The 20,353-nt window shown below is 36.4% G+C and overlaps 1 protein-coding gene across 4 annotated transcripts in view; it reads left to right on the top strand.

Moving 5' to 3' along the window:
• Positions 1-20,353, top strand: part of RELN (reelin) — a 543,089-nt gene that overhangs the window by 150,223 nt on the left and 372,513 nt on the right. For all 4 annotated transcript variants that reach the window (XM_058425556.1, XM_032761303.2, XM_032761302.2 and 1 more), the window contains exon 3: positions 7,600-7,735. In XM_058425556.1, coding sequence (XP_058281539.1) covers positions 7,600-7,735 — 136 coding nt within the window. The remainder of the gene's footprint in view (positions 1-7,599; positions 7,736-20,353) is intronic.

The following is a 20,353-nucleotide window of genomic DNA, read 5'->3' as shown; positions in this document are numbered from 1 at the left end:
ACTTTGTACACTTGCTGAATGAACGTAAACAGATTCTTTTATCTCCATGTATTGGTCCATTCTGACACTGCTATAAAGAACTACCTGAGACTGCGTAATTTTTTTTTTTTTTAGTTTCTATAATCATAAGTTTTTGTTTATTTTAGAATTTACAAATGCTTTCCCATAGTTATGAATAGACATTAGGTAACATTTTTAAATGGAAGATAATGCAGTTGTACTTGATTTATCGATGCATATCCTTGTATAAAGAATAATTTGCATGAAATGTTACTTTTTTTAAATTTTTTTTTTGCACACAAAACAATAAACATTTTCTAAAAATAAATACAAACAAAAAGATGCATATCAAACATATTAGGAAGGTTGTACATGGGAAGATGGGGAATAGAAATGGGGGGTGGGAATTAAAGAAAATAAATGAGAGAGGGACTTTGTATGAATCAATGATAATAACTCCATCCTCTATTTGACAAAGAAGAAGGAGAAGGAAGAGGAAGAAAAAGAAAGTGGGATAAAGGATCAGAAAGGGAGGAAAAGAGAGAAAATTAGAGTATGACTCCAGGGTAGACCTGTTTTGTTGTTACTGGGTTGGTTGGTTGGTTTGTCTGTTGTATTTTTCATATATTTCACCATGTTGGCCAGGCTGGCGTCGAACTCCTAGCCTCAAGTGCTCAACCCGCCTCGGCCCCCCAGAGTGCTGGGACCACAGGCGTGAGCCACCACGTCCAGCCCCCACATTGCGTCTGGCCTCCGTGGTAGACCTCCCAGACGGGGCGGCCAGGCAGAGGCGCTCCCCACATCCTAGACGGGGCGGCCGGGCAGAGGCGCTCCTCACTTCCCAGACGGGGTGGTGGCTGGGCAGAGGTGCTCCTCACTTCCCAGACGGGGCAGCCTGGCAGAGGTGTTCCTCACTTCCCAGACGATGGGTGGCCGGGCAGAGGCGCCCCCACTTCCCAGATGGGGTGGCCAGGCAGAGGCGCCCCCCACTTCCCAGATGGGGCGGCCGGGCAGAGACGCTCCTCACTTCCTAGATGGGGTGGCGGCCGGGCAGAGGCACGCCTCACTTCCCAAGACTGGGTAATTTATAAAGAAAATAGGTTTAATTGGCTCATGGTTCTACAAGCTGTGCAGGCTTCTCCTGGGGAGGCCTTGGAAAACTTACAATCATGGTGGATGGTGAAGGGGAAGCAAGTACGTCTTTGTATCACCGGCAGGAGAGAGAGAGAAGTGTTACACACTTTCAAACAACCAGATCTCGTGAGAACTCACGATCACAAGAACAGCAAGGGGGAAACCCACCTCCATGATACAGTCACCTCCCACCAGGTTTGTCCCCCAACCCTGGGAATTATAATTCAACATGACATTTGGGTGGGGACACAGTATCAAACCATATCACCCATTTTCTCAGTGTCTTAATTAGCAAAATGGAGAACATAACACTTCTACCTCATAGGGTTATAAAGGGCCTTAAATAAGTTAATATTTATGAAGCACTTAGAGTAGTGCCAGGTCATAGTAAGTGCCTAATAAGCATTAGTTGTGATTATTATAATTGTCCTTATTAATAAGTTTTCACTCTTATATTGTATTTTTTATCAATACCACCCAAGTAGCACTTACTTCTTTTCTAGCTGCTTTATTTAAGATGTTAGTTTATTCCAGTTATTTCTTCCCAGCTCAAGTCATATCAGGGCAAGGACTATGTTCTCTATTCTTATATACCTCTGTAGAGCCTAACACAGTGTTTGATGCAAAATAGGAATTCTGTAAATAATTTTATTCTTGCTGGTTGATTTTATATAAATGGATTTCTAACAGTTGCAACTCTGGCCGATGTTTACATGTTCTCAAAGAAAATGCCAATTACAATATGTAGCAATATAATATGCCAGTGTTCTATGTTAAAAAAAAAAAAAAAAAAGCAAAGACCACTGTATAGTCATAGTGTTTGAAGTTGCATAGAAAGATCCAGAGAAAACATGTTTGGGATGGTTTTAGGATTAGTGAGTGAGAGGATAGGTTATTTTGTGTTACTACCAGAGACATTATGTAAGATATTGTTGCCTGTCTTCAAACTGTACATTGACACCATAATGATATGAATAGTATTACTCTAAGCCCTGAATTCTACACATTTTACTAAGGCACATTTTTAACGCAAATTATTGGCTATACATTAGAATTGCTTGGTGAGCTTTAAAAAATCTCAATACCCACACCATACTTCAAAACAGTTAACTCAGAATCTCTGGGTAACAGTATTTATTAAATCTCCTGGTGCCACTGGACAGCCAACTGGGAGAACTATGCTGGAATGTTAGATTGCAAGAATATCTTTCTATGGCATATTCACCTAAGGAAGGGCGTTAAGGTAGCAACTTATAAAGTTGTCAAGTAATATGTGGCCTAGACATTGACTCATTTTTGAAGAGGGGTTTTGAGGAATCAGGAGGCATTTGACCATGATTCCTGTTACTAAGGTTCTATAATGCTGAAACCTTATTTTGCTTGATTTGTTTCCCTTCCCACAGGACTGTGGCTAGGACTTTGTTTTCCTTTTTGGCCAGGGAGACTCCTGCAGACTTGTCATTTTCCATACACCGGATCCCTGCTTTACGCCTGACCAGAGGGGAGTGGCAGCTCCTGAGTCATGCTGTTGAGTCTCCTTGGGCACTCTGTGATTTTCCTGGGACTCTCTTATTCTCCCCAACCTTGTGATTTCTCTGGTTTGATGATTTTTGTCTCAGGATTCAGCTTAAAAATGTAGAGTCTTGCATGGGAAAAAGAACACCATTTGGATATATCAAAACATAGATTTGTTTTTCTATATTTTAGACCAGTTATGACCTATTCTGAACAACTTTATACTGTAGAATATTCTATTGCATTTAGTTAATGTGAAATATGTGTTATAATTTCTGTTGTCTTTTTTTTCAGTCCTGCTCCTGAATGAATAATTTGTATTATAAGTTGTATTTATTCAGAAATTACTTTTTTTTTTTTTTTTTTTTTTTGAGATGGAGTCTCACTCTGTCGCCCAGGTTGGAATGCAGTGGCATGATCTCAGCTCACTGCAAGCTCCGCCTCCCAGGTTCACGCCATTCTCCTGCCTCAGCCTCCCGAGTAGCTGGGACTACAGGCACCCGCCACCAGATCCGACTAATTTTTTTTTGTATTTTTAGTAGAGACGGGGTTTCGCCGTGTTAGCCAGGATGGTCTCGATCTCCTGACCTCATGATCCACACACCTTGGCCTCCCAAAGTGCTGGGATTACAGGCGTGATCCACCACACCTGGCCTTTCTTTCTTTCTTTTTTTTTTTTTTTAAAGTCTTTACCGTTTCTCTGTATTCAGAAAATATTTCTTGAGAATCCGTGATATGTCAGACACTGTGGCAGGCACTTGGGATACAAAGATTAAAAGCAGTGTCCCTCATGGACAACTTGGGGAGATGGTCAAGTGCTGTGGTAAAGGGATGTATGAACTGCTCTGATGCCACAGAGGGAGGACACCTATCCAAACATGGGGCAGGGGCAGTGAGTGGGCAGTGAGTGGGCAGTGAGAGAGGGAGGGGCAGTGAGGGAAGTCTTTGAGGACTGGGCCATGTCTGATTGTATCATTAGGCCTAGCATAGTAAGTGACTTCTCTTAATGTTTGGTGTTAAACAGAGGCTACATTGAGCCTTGCCTTGAAGAGTACATACAAGTTAGCCTAGTAGAGAAGAAGGATGGGTGGGAGGAGAGCAAAAGTCCGGGGCCTGCTGTGTTGAAAGCAGAGCATGTGCTTAGAGGTGAGAGTGAGGGTGGCTCAGCCACTAGTGCTTGAGAGTGATGGCATTGCTGGTTCACAAAGGATGGTAAGTGTGTACAGGGAGAGCAAGTAGGGCTCAGATTGTCCCAAACCTTCTAACTGATGCTAAGAAGTTTGTATTTCTCTAGAATCTGATGGGAGCCATTTAAGGAGATTTCACAGGGATTTACATGATCATGTATGCCTTTCAGAGAAATCATTTTGATGGAACATGGGAGTGAGACAGGACAGAGAGACCTGTGAAGAGTAATCATGATATGCCAGGGGAAGAATGATGGAAACCTAGGGCCATTTAGGGAAAAAAGTCAAATGCTTACTTTGTACCACACAACAAAATAACATTCAGAAACATTAAAGATGTCAATGTGAAAATAAAATAGTAGATAGAAAACATAGGAGAATATTTTTTAAATCTTGGGGATTGAGGAGTTCTTTCAAAGGAAAGCAAGAGACCAAAGGCCAAAATGTAACAAAAATGAATGTTTGACTATGTGTAAGGTACCAGATGCTAGAGGAATGTGGATTAGTAGACCTGCTTTGTGCTTTTAAGGGGCTTAAGAAGTAAAGAAAGTTAAGAAGCAGAACATTCCAAATGCCTTGGGCTAAGTGCTGTGTTGGAGTTTAAGTAAAAGATTCAGTGGGGACCCATAGGAGCAGCTACCTGGGTTTGCTTGGAAGTGGACAGGAGAGGCTTGAAAAAGCAGAAAGTGAGCCAAATCTTCATGTAGGATCTGTCAGGTGGTTGAGAGCAGTTGAGGAGAGAGAGCATTTTAGGTAGAGGGTACAGCTTGTATGAAGATAGAGGAGGGTTCATTTGGTATTTTGGGTGTGCAAAGTGCAAGAGGATCGGCAAGACATGGGGGCGGGAAGTGCTGAAGCTGAGGTTGGAGAAGGCAGTGAGAGGCAAATTCAGAGTCTTCACTATTCAGAAACTTACTGATGGCCAGTGACATCAATAGAGCTTTCTATGATGATGGACATGTTCTGTTCTGTGCTGTCCAATGTGGCAGCCATGAGCCACATGTGCTATTGAGCATGTGGAATGTGGCTAGTGCAGTTGAAGAGCTGAATTTTTGATTGTATCAAATTTTAATTAATTTAAATTTGAATAATTGCTGTGGCTAGCAGCTACCATATTAGACAGTGCAGCTACAAACAATATGGGGTTGGCCAGGCACGGTGGCTGAAGCCTATAATCCTAGCATTTGGGGAGGCCAAGGTGGGTGGATCACTTGAGGTCAGGAGTTCAAAACCAGCCTGGCCAACATGGTGAAACCCCAACTCTACTAAAAATACAAAAAAAAATTAGCTGGCTGTGGTGGCAGGCACCTGTAATCCCAGCTACTGGGGAGGCTGAGGCAGGAGAATCACTTGAACCCAAGAGGTAGAGATTGCAGGTTGCAGTGAGCCAAGGTTGCACCATTGCATTCTAGCCTGGGTGACAGAGTGAGACTCCGCCTATTAAAAAAAAGGGGGGAGGGGGGTCATTGAGATTTTTGTAAAGAGAAATATTAACAGTGTGAACAAGTTTATATTTTAGAAAGATCACTCTGATCAGCAGGAAGAAAATAAAGATTTATGAGAGACCACTGTTTTCAGATAGGGTACTAGGTGCTGTCATATGTATTGGGCCATTTACTACTTATAGCAACTTTAAGGTATCGAACGCATGGTATTTCCATTTTACAGACAAGAAAACTGGATCTCAAAGAGAGTAAATCATTTGTCCAAGGTCACAAAGCCAATAAATGAGAGAAATTTAAAATTTGAATTCCCATTTCTGGCAATGCTTTTAGTAATTTCTTAAATAATAAACTTATTTTTTAGAGAAGCTTTAGGTTCACAGCAAAATTGAATAAAAAGCACAGAGTTGCCATACACCCACTATCCCCACACACAAAAAAACCTTCCCTACTGTCAACATCCTGCCTCAGAATGTGGTACATTTGGTACATTTGGTGCAATCAATGAACCTACATCAACACATCATTATTGCTCAAAGTCCTTAGTTTACAGTAGGGTTCACTCTTGGTGTGTACATTCTATGCGTTTGGACAAATTTATAAGGACACATATCCACCATTACAGTATCATACAGAGTAGTTTTGTTCCCTTAAGAACAAAATTACTGTGCCCTTTCTGTTCATCCTACCTCCCTCTTTAACTCCTGGCAACCCCTGATTTTTTATTGTCTCCATAGTTTTACCTTTTCCAGAATGTCATATAGTTGGAATTATACACTATGTAGCCTTTTCAGATTGGATTCTTTCACTTGGTAATATGCATATTAAGTTTCCTTTATGTCTTTGCATGGCTCCATAGATTATTTCTTTTTAGTGCAGAATAACATTCCATTGTCTAGATGTACCACATTATCCATTCACCAACTGAAGGACATCTTGGTTACTTCCAACTTTTGGCAATTATGAATAAAGCTGCTATAAACATCCGTGTACAGGTTTTTGTCAGACATATGTTTTCAGTTCACTTGGATAAGTACCAAGAAGTACAACTGCTCATCATATGGTAAAAATATGTCTAGTTTTGTAAAAATACTGCCAAACTGTCTTCCAAAGAGGCTGTACCATTTTGCATTCCCACCAGCAATGAATGAGAGTTTCTTTTGCTCTGCATCCTCACCAGCATTTGGTGGTGTCAGTATTCCGGATTTGGGACATTCTAATGTGTGTGTAGCGGTATCTCATTATTGTTTCAATTTGCAGTTCCATAATGACATATGATCCTGAATATATTTTCATATGATTATTTGTCATCTGTGTATCATTTTTGGTGAGGCGTCTGTTTAGGTCTTTTGGCCATTTGTTAATTAGGTTGTTTGTTTTTTAATTGTTGAGTTATTTATTACTATTTTATATCTGAGATACACCTAAGATAATCATCTTATTAAAAAAAAAGAAAAGCATTCCCTGATAGCTCAGCTTGGAGCTGACCTGTTCACAGCTAGGCCATGATGTTCTCATTTTGAACGTGAGCAATTCTCAGAACATCGACATTAGACAAGACCACTTTATAACTGTGATGTTATAAGGCAAAAACAAGACCACTCTGTAACATACCTGAACACGGACAAGACTAAGAACATGAAGGAAACCACAAAAGTGACAGCATCCACATCCATGCAAATAGGACTGCTGTTGCTTTTCTGCCAATCACAGATTTAGCCTCACCCCATTCTTCATGCCTCTGAGATTAAAACAACAACAACAACAAACTAAGATACTCAGTGAAAGGATTGCCTCTACTTTGTGATAGCCCCAAATCCACAGGCAAAGGACCTTTTCTTGAAACCTCCCAAATAGGACTGGGGAGTTTCCCAGGCAAACCTGATCACCTTGCCATCTGAAATAACCTAACACAAGCCTAAATATTTTTACAAGCCTCTCCTGACATCCTTTTACTGAGATGCCTCCCACCTCCCTATGGTATTTGGTCTCCCTTGCTGCAGACAGTTCCAATAAACCTAACCTTGTTCAACTGCAGGTTGGTCCTGGTGGTTTTTGGTGATAGGCAAAGATCAATAAATAAAATCAAAGCAAAGCAAGTATTATAGCAATGATTCCAGCAGGTCACTCCTTTAACAATAATATTTTAAATGATTAATTTCCCTATAGCAATAAAAAGTGAAAAATTACATAACTTATCGAGAAGCCAAATAGCACAGAATCTTAACATGAAAGAAAAATATTCAGAAAATACTGTGATGCCATGATAGGAAGATCTTTGTTTTGTTGTCTTTGTAACAACTCTCCTTCCCTTCTCTCAGGGATCATGTCTGACCATCAGTTTGGTAACCAGTTTATGTGCAGTGTGGTGGCCTCTCACGTGAGTCACCTGCCCACAACCAACCTCAGTTTCATCTGGATTGCTCCACCTGCAGGCACAGGCTGTGTGAATTTCATGTAAGTACCCAAAGTATCTGCAATATGTACAAAAGGCAAATACTTAGGACTTCTCTTGGGATTACATATAGAGTAACTATTTAAGTGTTTTATTTTGACAGGTTTAACCTTAATTAAAATCACTAATTTTGTTGCCAAAAAAGGTAAAAACTTTTTTAAAAAGTAAATTTAGCAGTTTATTTTTGCACATTTATGTGTACCTCCAAAGGTCTACATTGGATTTTAGCTGGCAAAATTACACAATAAAATAAAAGTAAGTGAATTGGTGGGACGGGAGGCTAGGGGACATGGGGAACAGGGAGAAATTTTTCAAAGGGTACCAAGTATCAGTTAGGAGAAGTAAATTTGGAGATCTGCACAGCATGGTGACTATAGTTAATGTATTGCATATCTCAAAATTGCTAAAAGAGATTTTAAACATTCACATCACAAAAAAAAGATATATGATGTAATGGATATGTTAATTTGCTTGATTTAATCATCCCAAATGTAAACATATATGAAAACATCACATTGTGCTCCATAAATACATGCAATAAGTATTATCAATTTTTAAAAGACAAAAATAATTGAATAAATCAGGGCAATTGGAAAATGAATGTTCAGAAAATATGGTGAAAACGGGTTACAAAATACTATAAGGCCTTATCTACCTTTTGGAAGAAGACCACAAATTTAGCTTTGAGCTTTCTGGCCATTACTGCCAAGCAGAAAATGGGATCAGTTAGGAAATTGACTTCTGGTGGCCAGAAGTCAGGTACTCTGTAGAACCTAACAGCTCTCCCAGGTGCTTTCATTTAGAGGAAACTAGAGGATATTCTGAACAGTGTTCTCAAGAGCATCCTTAGATAAGCACTACACTATGGTTCCAAGGCTGTGACTATGACATCTGTTGATATAGACTATACCCCTAACCCGTACCCCTACCCCACAGTCACCATGCCACATCTTTCTTATTCAGGGTTCCTTCTTCCCCCCATAGCATTTTTAAACTTCTAATGCATGATTTCCTTCACTTATTTAGTTACAAACATTGTTTCTCATTTGTCACTTCCTACTGAAATGCAAGCCCCTTGAAGGCAAGAATTTTTTTTCAGTTTTTTTTTTTCTTCACTGATTTGTCCCAACTGTCTAGAACGATCCCTGGCATGCAATCAGCCCTCAGTAAATATTTGTCGAATAGATGAATAAGCCAATGGTGTAAAGTCAAAGGCAGTTCAGAAACAGCTGTTCTATGGGCAGTCAAGCAAAATAGAGCTGGAAGGCATCTTGAATGGTTTTCTATTCAGACTTTCTGCTCAGACAAAATCCCGTAAAACCTGTGTACTCTAAAATTTACCACTGCCTTTTCTTTCCTCTTGATGACAAACAATTCAGTGTCTGGGGTTTCTATGGGTCAGACATTACTAAAATATATACTGTTTCTGCCTGTCCTCTGAGTTACCCAAGCTGCCAACATCAGACTCATTTCACATAACTGGTTGATATTTAAACCCATCATTTTCTCCCTCAGAAAGTTTTTTTATAAGTGAACATTTTCCTTCCAGCACGTTTTGCTAAGATGATTGTAGTAGCTTCCTAATTTGTCTGTCTGCTCACCTCTGGCCCATTTTTCCTTCAGTATATCCTACATATTATTGTCCAGTTAATCTTCTGAAGGTACAGCCTTGATTACTCAAAATTTGGCTAAGCCTAAAACTCCTTTCTGAAGACCAAACCTTTGGTATAGGTTTGAAGGCTCTTCCAATGTATTTGTTTATTATCTTCTCTCTTATCTCCCTTGGCACGCACCTCCTGATGGAGCCCGAACTGGCAGGCCTTCCCACAATTCCCTTACAGATTCTATAACTGTCTTTCTCCATGCCTTTTGCTTGGCCTGGAATGCTTTTCAATCTCAACCTCAATTGTTAAAACCTTACCTATTCTTCAAGACCTGTTTTAAATGCCAACTCTTCTGTAAAACTTGCCAAGGTATCAACAACAAAATTGATGTGTATAGTCACATTTTGCTTATAACTCTACGGTAGTGCTGATTATATTTTACTATATACTTATTTGAATTAAGTTATTGTCTTTTCTATTAGACTGGACAGGGACAAATTCTTGTTTCTTTTTGATTCTCTACTAGTTGCTACAGTGTCTTATATATAAGATGTCAAGGAAAATTTCCCTTGAATTATATGATGTTCAATGTTGTCATTACCTTTAACTTAATAGTGATCACTGACTCTTTTGGTATGCTTTCTCTTACTCATATTGGCACTTGCAAGGATGAATTGAATTCTTGCCATGCATAACTTCTTAATTTAAAACAAAAGTTGCTTTTTTGAAAGACAAAACACAAAGTTTATCTATATCAGCAATATAGAACTGCCTACTTCCAAACAGATATGTTTTTAATTGAATCTGTTTAAGAATGATACTTGATAGCTTATGATCTCATTGCTTTTGAGATACAAAACTCTATTTTCTTCTGAGAAATAACTTAGGTATTTTAAGTCTTAAATTCAAACTGTTTTATTAGCAGTTAGCTGGAAAAATACAGTTTAGTCAGAGTTTTTACTGACTACAAAAAAGTTCACACATCCTCACCCATATCTCTCAATAAAATTTTGATGATGCAGTTTGCACTTTTTAACATTCTTGACAAATGGTTAAGTCCTTTTTCCCATAAGCCATGATAATGTTGAAACCTATATAGAGTAGCTGCTTCCTTTGTGGGCAAGATGCTTTTGTTGATCTCTTCCTACTCAGTTTGTGAGAGAGTACAGGAGAAGTTAAAATCGAATATGGGCCACTGAAGGAATTCATTTCACATTTTCTGAACTAAATTCTTGCCATTTTTTACCTTTATTCTTTACCGTAATATTTATTACATATTGAGTAGAGCTATATATGAGTTACTATCTGTAATTCGCAAGTGCCCAGGAATCCTTGAAGAGGATTGCTAATATTCGATGTTAATTTTAAATATTAAACTAAAAAACACAGCCTCTGGCATTTGAAGGTAAATATACCATGATTCTCTTTTCTGATTAACCTCAAAAATTAAGGCTTTTACTTTTTAAGGTAAGAAAGATTATTTCTTAGAAATTAAACTTTAGCCATGCTTATATGATTTTGTAGTATATTCTGTATGACTTTTTGATATTATTAGTTAACTTATACCATTATTTAATTTTCCACATGCTTGTTTTCTTTTACTAACTGGATTTTAAGGTCAGGGACTGTGTATAATATTTTTATATACCTAATAGTTTCTAATGCTGAACTATAGACCAATAGAATGCTCTCAATAAATATTTGTTAGTAACTAATAATGATATTATATTTCATTGATTATAAGATACAGTTTTGTTGATATTTTTTACATTTTTGGCATCTCTGAAGTAGGGTTGTATTTTACATTTGATGGCATCCTACAATTATAATTGGCAGTGTCTACTTTATTTTTTAACGTCTTACAATTGATGGTGCATTGTATTGGAAGAAACCCAGAAAATAACATTTATCATTTACCATTTACATGGTCTTTCTAAAGCTAGCAACTGAATTGACACTACAGTCAATTCTGTAATCTCATTTTAGTACAGCCAATGTATGATGCAAACTCTGTGATTTTTGAAACCCTAGTTACCTATTTAAAATCCTTTTTTAAAAATCTCATAGTAAGAATTAGGAAGCATTTGAACTGAAATTCAAGATGATTATATAATGTGCTGTGTGTGCCTTTCCCAGTGAAGAGTAAGAGGCGTGTTGTCTGAATAAACTGTGTTTTATTGGTAAACCACTTAGCCACATAGTCATTTGGGCTGCCTGTTTATGGCCTTTCTTGTTAAAAATAATCAAATGAGAGACATAGAGGAGAGGATGATTGCAGGATAAAGTGATGACTATACTGGTACAAATGTAGGAAAATGACCAAAATTATTTTATCATTACTTTTATGACACCTCTTGATAAAACTTATGTTTTAAGTGTTAATTTTACTTCAAGATTTGCTGGGTATTCAGATCCTGTGGCAATATAGTTTGTTTTTACTTTTATATCTAATTATAGTCTTTAGTGACTAGTAAGTCTCAATTTAAAAGAGGCACTTAATTATCCAAATTTCTTGGATATAAATCCCCTACCCCCAAGTCCCAAGGGGTCTGGAGAAAGGAAAGAAGAAGGAGAAGGAGGAGGAGGGGAGAGGAGGAAGGAGGGAAAGAGGGAAGGAAGCAAAGAAGAAAGAAAGTCAATCTCCAAACCATCTAACCCTAAAAATTAGCAAGAAACTACCAGGGAAAGAGGGTTGTAAAATAACAACTACAACATTAATAATATTTTTGAAAATTTACAATGTGCCAGCCACTTTTCTATTTACCTCTTTTAATCCATTTAATCCTCAGTGATTCTGTAAAGTCGGTACTATTATTATCTCAATTTGCAGATGAGGAAACTGAAGGACAGAAATGTTAAATCACTTGCCTAAGGTAACTCACCTAGTGAGTGACACAGCCTGGATTCAAAGGCAGTCTGGTTTCAAAGCAGGTGATTTTCACTACTTCACTCCAGTTGCCTTTAAAATGATCACTTGTCTATTTTATCATGGTAAAATACAATAGTCATACAACAAAAATTAAGAGTTTGCAATATGGTATCGGAATCTCTCTAACTTTTCAAGGTGGCCCGCATGTGTTTCCTATCTGCTTTTGAAATCTATCTCTATATGAATATAGGAATATTATTGAATTCATTCAAGTAATGACAGGTGCCACTTTAAAATTCTGAAATGTGAAGAACATGGGTTTGATCTTGATATGTATGATATATGGATATTGATCATATCCTATCCTTCATCACAAGGGGATTTCATGTGGGGAATGTGTGAATTACAGGCAAATTTCATCACAATTAGGTTTAGGTTTAACTGTCTAGACAGAGATACTAGCATAATATTAGGATTAAAATGGAACATAAAAGAAGATTAGATTTGTGCCTAGATTAGTGATGATTTAATATTATGTGAACTTTCTCAAAACTGAAAACAGAATGAACCAAGATATTCTATTTAAGATACTGAGCATGGACAAATAATGAACTTAGGTCAGCAAAGAGGAACATAGGAGGATCATATTTGAACATTTGATATGTTAAAGGAAGTATGTCCTAGAGGGGTAGTTTTCTTAAAGTACACTAAACAAGAAAGCAAAAAAAATCATTTTAAAAATTGAAGACACTAGCAGTTTCTGAACACCTGCCAGGCTCAAAATAATAATACAGATGCAGAGATTTGAAGTGCTGCCTTGAGTGTATCTCAGATGCCTTTAATTTTTTATGAGAACCATTCTAGACTGTCTAGAGAATTCTTCAGAAAATACAGTGTGGTTACCCATTTATTTCCATTCATCAGACGGACACATCACAGATGTATTTGCCTTGTTACTTAAACATTTGAAATAAGATCAGGGATTCCCCCATGGGTGTGTTTATTGGAAGTGCATTCCTACCTATGGATAAGGATGCCAACAATGGATGCATACAAATATTCTTTTACTTTCTAGATTATACATAGCTTACTGCAAAAATAAATTATCTCCAATTTAAGTCTGAAATGATTGTACCTATGCTCTGAGATAAAACTGGATATGCTATTTTCTAAAGGAGAAATTTCATCTTTCTTTTAAATCACGTCTTTTTTTTTTTTTTTCTGACAGTCTGGTTTTGTTTCTAAGCAGACATCTCCCAACTTGAGACAATGTCTGTGCTGCTCAAAAATATATCTCTAGATGGCAAGATAAAAGAAATATTGTCTAGCCTTAAAGGTAAATAGCTAGGAGCCTAACTGATAGTTCTCACTTCCCCATAGGCCCCTGTTTTTCATCACATTTAAATAGCCAGTTAGGCTTGAACAATGAGAAAGTGTAAGTTCAGGGACTAATATGTATTCTGATGTATCAACACTTTGGCAAATGGTCAAATGCTTGAAGTCAGAATGCTTCCTAGGGATTTAATTTTTAATTTTAGGAAGTATGGTTGAGATAAAATATGTCAGTAAATCTCCAAGAAGGCTTGAAGAAATTATTTTTGTTATATTAATTGTACAACATATCTATTTTAACAGATATTCAATGGGCAAAGCTATTCCCTTCATTTTCCCCCCTCTTTTCTCCTTTCCTGTCTCTTCCTCCTTCTAAGAAGTCATGGTATAAACAGCACAGGTTATATAAGGGGAATCTTCTGGAGTCTCCACAGGATGCTGCTTTGCATCAAGACTGTCAGAGAAGTGGAACTGCTTACCATGGGAAAATTTTCAATTCCAGTAATAAAATATTTTTTAACGAGAGTCCAAAGATGTACCTGTTTCTATGAAATTTTATACCGCAGCAAATAGTTGTGTTAGCAGATTTGCTCTTCTTCCTTTCTTTAATCTCTGCTTTTTTTTATTTTTTAGAGAAAAATGTTAGTTTTATCCTGATGTTGAGCCTAGAAGCAAAAAAAAAAAAAAAAAAAGCTATAGCAAAACAACCTCTTCCTTTCTTTTCATCTCATGTAATGGTGTGAGAACTTACGGAGATCACTCAAGTAAATGGACTGAACTTGGTATCTGCAAGATGTTCCTTATTATAAGGCTTTGTGGTTAAGATGGGATTACTGTTGTACTTGGCACTTCTTACTTGAAACCACATAGAACATTTGTGAAAGCAAAAAGACCAAAGTCAGTAAATATAAAATATTTATCTGTTATAATTATTAGAAGTTCTCTAAATCTAGTAGAAATTGTTTAAAATGAGATATGGGCATAGATTTGGGTTATTTCCCTGTTACTAGAATTGATTAAACCAGTTTTAAAAGTGTGAAATTTCATTTTTCCAAACTGCCTACACAGTCAAAAACAGTGATGACAAAGACGTCTGAGAAACAGGTGAATAAATTTTTCCCATGGCAGCAACAGCTCTATGGTTTGCCAGTATACTTATTTGGATACTAGCAGTAGCATATTATTAAGCTCTATTTTTAATAAAGTCTCTCTGTGTATTAAGGCCTTATTACAAGTGTGAAATAAAACTGATTGCTTCTTTCAGATAAGAATTTTTAAAGAACTTATTTTGTCCTCTGTGACCTATTTAGATATGTAGATATGTATGTGTACACACACACACACACACACACACACACACACACTGTCTTAGTCTGTTTTGTGCTTCTGTAACAATACCTGAGACAGGATCATTTATAAACAATAGAAGATTTTTGGCTCATGGTTCTGGAGACTAGGAAGTCCCAGATTAAGGGGCTGCATCTGGTGAGGGACTTCTTCCTGTGTCATAACGTGGTGGAAGGCATCACATGGCAGAAACTGAGCATGCCTGAAAGAAGAAAGGAGCCCATCTCATCCTTTTATCAGGAACCCACTCCTGAGGTAACTACTCTACTCCCACAATAATGGCATTAATCCATTCATGAGGGCAGAACTGTCGTGACCTAAATCACTTCTTAAAGGTCCTACCTCTCAACACTGTTGCATTGGGAATTGTTTCCAACACATGAACTTTGAGGTACACATTTAAACCATAGCACACACACATACACACATTCTCAAATTTGTTTAGAACCATACTTTCTAGCATGGTAGCTATAAGCCATGTGTGGCTATTTAAGTTTGAATTCATTAAAATTAAATAAAAAATTCAGTTCCTTAGTTGTATCAGCCACATTTTGAGTTCTCCGTACCCACATATGGCTAGTGACTATTTTATTGAACAGCACAAATATAGAACATTTCCATTATTACAGAAAGTTCTGTTGTATAGCAGAAGATTAGATAATCCGTTGAATTATCTTTTCCCCAAATATTACTGTGACATTTACAGAAATTAGCCATGCAATTCAAAGGACACTTAGAAGGAAGAAAGCAAAACTAAGTTTTTTGCCATTGTTACGTGGACTTGAACCATCATAACTTCTAAACTCACCAAATAAGACAATTTTATGTAAAGAGCTGGTTACCTAATTTTTCCTTTTAGTTTTATTTGCTAGTGCAACAGTTTCTATGGTTTTTTATTTTATGGGCAATGGTAGCCAAATATGACAAGTGAGAATTGCCTCTGGTTATCATCCATTACAGTCCCCAGGACTTAGTGCTGCTCTTTGGCTGCCTTGGGCTAAGGCATTTTCCTCTGCCTGCCCCATGCCTGAATCTCAGTCCCTTCTTTCCCCTTGCTGATCTTCCACTTCCCTGCTCTACAAGGTTTTAGATTCTGCATCTTTTCAAATGTGCCCTTACACATGAAAACTTACTGTCATGTACCTAATATTAAAAATTAGCTAGTCTTGGAAGACTGTTAATATGAAAATGGGCATTAATGGAATTTGAAACTCCATTTTATGATAATGATGGTAATAATAGTAATAATAAAAAAAGAAACTTTAATTATTGAGTACTGGTGTACCAGGCAGCCTACTAAGTTCCTTTACTCTCCTAGAACCACCTATTATTTAAGCAAGAACTTCAAAAACTCGCAAAGACAGGTGTGTTTTGATCCAAAATGTGTTCTTTAAACCACCATCCTATACTACCACTCTGTATTCCTTTTAAAAATTAGTATTTATGAAGATAGTATAGCAATGAGAGATGCTTGGAATATTAAGTGACATAAAATATTTGTTTCTGTGGTACAATTTCAGACACGTAAAAGTATGTTTGTAGAGGATTTCTGGAATCATGGAAGACTGAACTGGCATGGCAGAAATTCTTCCCACTGAAAAAAAATAGCAACTCTAGCTAAAATGAAGCAAACACACACACACACACACACACACACACACACACACACACACACACACACAGTGTTTTGAAAGAAAGTGAAAACACTGGTTTCCAGAAGAAAGGAGAGATATCAAAGCTGGGTCAAGAAATAGGAACTGACATTGTGGTGGCCTACAGGTCCCTTAAACCTGATTTAGGTCCTAGATCTGGAGTTTTAACCTATGTGGGGCCTGGAGCTATTGTCAGGAGCCTCTTAAAAGACAGCAGGAGTTAAGAAAGGAGAGGGAGCTGGAACTGGGCCCACTGATTGAAGCCTGACTGGGAAAACAGCAAAGAAGTTTGTCATCTCAGTAGAGCCTTTAGTCAAGATAAGTTACTTGTAAGAAGATAAAACCCTCAATATGTGGAGTCTAGCTTTACATTAGTAATCTGTGCAGAACTCCAAGTGAAGAAATTAACATCTAATTGAAGTTTTAGAAGGAGAGAATAAAAATAATGAGACAAATTTGAAGAGATAATGGCAGAAATTTTTCTAGAACTAAGGAAGATGTGTGTGTTTTCTATCTAAGCAAGATAAATAAAATAAATTAGTACTGATAAAGGTCATGATAAGCCTTCAGTATATCAAAGACAGAAAACATCAAAGGTGACAAAATAGAAAAGACAGATTACCTATAAATTTAATCTGACAGTGGTCTCATCAGCAACAAAAGATGCCAGAAGACAATGGAACAATATCAAAGTGAATTGTCATCCTAGAGTTCTGTACCTAGATAAATTATCAGTCAAGTGTGAAAACAAAACAAGATATAATTTTAAAATACAGTTTGATATTTTTACTGCACATAGCCCATGTTAAAGCAAAATTTTAAAGGATGCCCTTCAGTAAAAAGAAAACAAACCCAGAAGGAAGGTGTAGGATACAAGAAATTGTGGTATGATACAATAATTAATAGTGAGCAAAGAAATTAGTAAGCACATTAGAAACTCTAAGCATTGAGCATGCAAATAAATTTATGTATAACTTATATACCAGTAATTATTTTAGGATAGAATTTAAAGGCAACATATAACTAAAATACATGAAGCAACATTAGTGTATAATTTGGAGGAAAAGGGAAATCAGTATTAAAGTTTTCTAATGTCATCAAATTATTTTGCAAGAAGGTTATGGGCTCAGCTGACTGTTAAAGATATAAATGTAAAGAACAGAAATAAAATTATAACTTCCAAAATAGGGAGGGGAAGGGCAAAGGATTAAAGAACAGTTAGTTAAAACATCAGAATAAAGGAAAAGGGTCAATTTAAAAATCATGGAAGTATAAAATGTAATATAAGATAACAAATAATTTTAAGTAAATTGTCAGTTACAATAAATATAAACAGATTAAATTCACCAGGCAAAACACTGTGACTTTCAGAATCCAATTACAAAAATACAGCAGTATGCTGTTTCTAAGAGATAAAACTAAACATAATGGCTCAAAAACATTGAAAGTACAGAGATGGAAAAAACCTACCAGGCAAGTGCTAACCAAAGGTAAGCTAGTGTTACTATATTAATATCAGACAAAATAAGTAAAAAATTATTAGGGATAAAAGGGCAATTACCTAAGAACAAAATAACTTGCGTGTAGATAAAGCTGAAGGAAACATACAAAATTGAAACCTGTTTTTCAGGTGGCAGAATACTGAGTATGTATTTCTAGTACTTCGATTGCAGGTAGTACTATGAAAATATTTGGGCAAAGTAATTCTTTAAACATTAGTTGTTTAATAGATGAATGAATACATGCTTACATGAGTGGAAAAATGCATGAATATGCCAGAAGATTATGTTATAGAATTAGAGTTTATACTCTGCCATTTCTACCTTTAGGTGTGTGCTGGTGACAGCTAGCTTTATATTACAGTATCTTAGGTGCTCTGGAAATACCAATTTGGTAATTTAACAAAATTTTATCAATAATTGGAATTTTTGATTTGCAGTTAGTTTTTCTTTACTAATTCAAATGACATTGCATACATTCCTCTTCTAAATATTATGAAGGTTTAAACATGCTAGAGTATAAATGTTTTTATTGTTAAATTAGATTTTTATGGTTTTTGAATGCTATTTAGACTAATAAAAAATTTAGAAGGTTAATATTAATAATATTTTTAAATTGATGGCCTGAATTCATGTAAAACTTTGTCATCACAAAGTTAAATGAAAAACAATTTGAGGAAATGAAAAAATGTAAGCCACATATTTTCTGGAATTATAAGATAACCTATTTAAAATTAAATCAGTGCATATTAGTGTTTTCTTTAGTACTGAGAAATATGAAATAAAATTATTATTTCCATCTCTATTTTAGCGTCTCACAATATTAAAGTGAGGTTTTGGTTATCCATATTGACGAGTTCAAAGCTGGAAACAAAAATGTGTTAGTCAAATCTCCTCCATGTATTTCCACTATTAGTATTTATAGAATGGATTATGAATAGCATGAGCATATTCATTATCCAGGCTGACATATATTTCAAAGAGCAATGTCCTAACTTTTATAGGAAAGATAAACAGTGAAAAGCCTTCTAATTAAAAATGAACACTGTAGTTGCAAAGGAGCAAAGACGGTAGGTCCCTTAATCAATCCCTGGTTTTAACCTAAGTAAATATATTGAAAGTGTGGCTGTAAAGCTAAACCACATAAGCCTTTCTTCTAAATCCGCCTGCAGGCATTAATGCTCAGATTTGAGATGGCATCCTTATTTGCTAAGTGCAAAGATGGTTACAAAAGAGCTTTTCTCACTTTGAGGATAAAAGCTAAAGTATTCTTTAATTTTGGTTACCGCCTGGCTCATCTCAGCACCATAATAGTTATTTGGCTCAAAACCAAAAAGTAGCAATACAGTACTTAGAAGTCTATGGATCAAAATTAGATGAAAAATTGCTGTTTCTCATCTCCAAAGCTATTTGCTGCACATTTTATAACCCTCAAGATGCCTTTTGTAATATGTGATAACAGAGCCAACTGCAGCATCTGCCTGGAAAGAGATTACTTTAATTATGGACTCAATGTCCTATTTTCTGCAAGTGATCCCCAGAGACAGGCTTCCTGCCGAAGGAGAGGTGCAAGGATGCACATTAAAGCCTACATATCAACCACGAAGAGGTGGATAAAGTGAGACAAGGACAACCATAAACCTCCTTCATTTTCCTAGTCTGTAATGTGATGGAAGAGTCTATAGTGATAGGTTTTTAATTATTGTAGCATCTGTTGTTATGGACTTTTGATGGTAAGGGCAAGATGAGCTTGTGAAACAGCAAAACCTTCTACAGAGAAAACATTATATTTAAAAAGTTCGGTATTGTTTAAATTACTCTTGATATGACATTTTTTAACAGATAAGTAAAACACTAAAAAATGAATAAAAAATTTGTAAAGGTTCGATAAACATGCTTTAAAGTTTTTCTTTCAAAATTAAACGTGTGTGTCTGTGTGCATGTGTGTGTGTGTGTGTATGTGTGTGTGCTGTTATCAGTTACTTGCTATAATATTATTAGAAAGTGAAGCTAAGTGATTTTCTTGTCAACCCCAGTTCTGGATAACACATCAAGTGCCTCATTTTTAAGAATGCATTTGCCATTCAGTGTAATAGAGCTGTTCATAATGAATTTCATTTAGAATCAAGCTGGATGTCTTGTATATTTCCATGGAAATTCTTTGTAATTTAACACTGATTTAACATTATGAATGGACACTTAAAGCAAATTGTTACCTTGTTCTTAATAATTATAGAATCAGACTCCTTGATTAATAGTTTGTTTGTTTTTTTTTAAGAATGAGTGCTTTTCTTTTTAAAAGCATAGCACATACTCA

The sequence above is a fragment of the Hylobates moloch genome, unplaced genomic scaffold (assembly GCF_009828535.3).
Source record: "Hylobates moloch isolate HMO894 unplaced genomic scaffold, HMol_V3 SCAFFOLD_1, whole genome shotgun sequence".
In the NCBI taxonomy this organism is placed as follows: Eukaryota; Metazoa; Chordata; class Mammalia; order Primates; family Hylobatidae; genus Hylobates; species Hylobates moloch.
The sequence above is the reverse complement of the archived record's forward strand: the minus strand, read 5'-3'. Positions and strand labels throughout refer to the sequence as shown.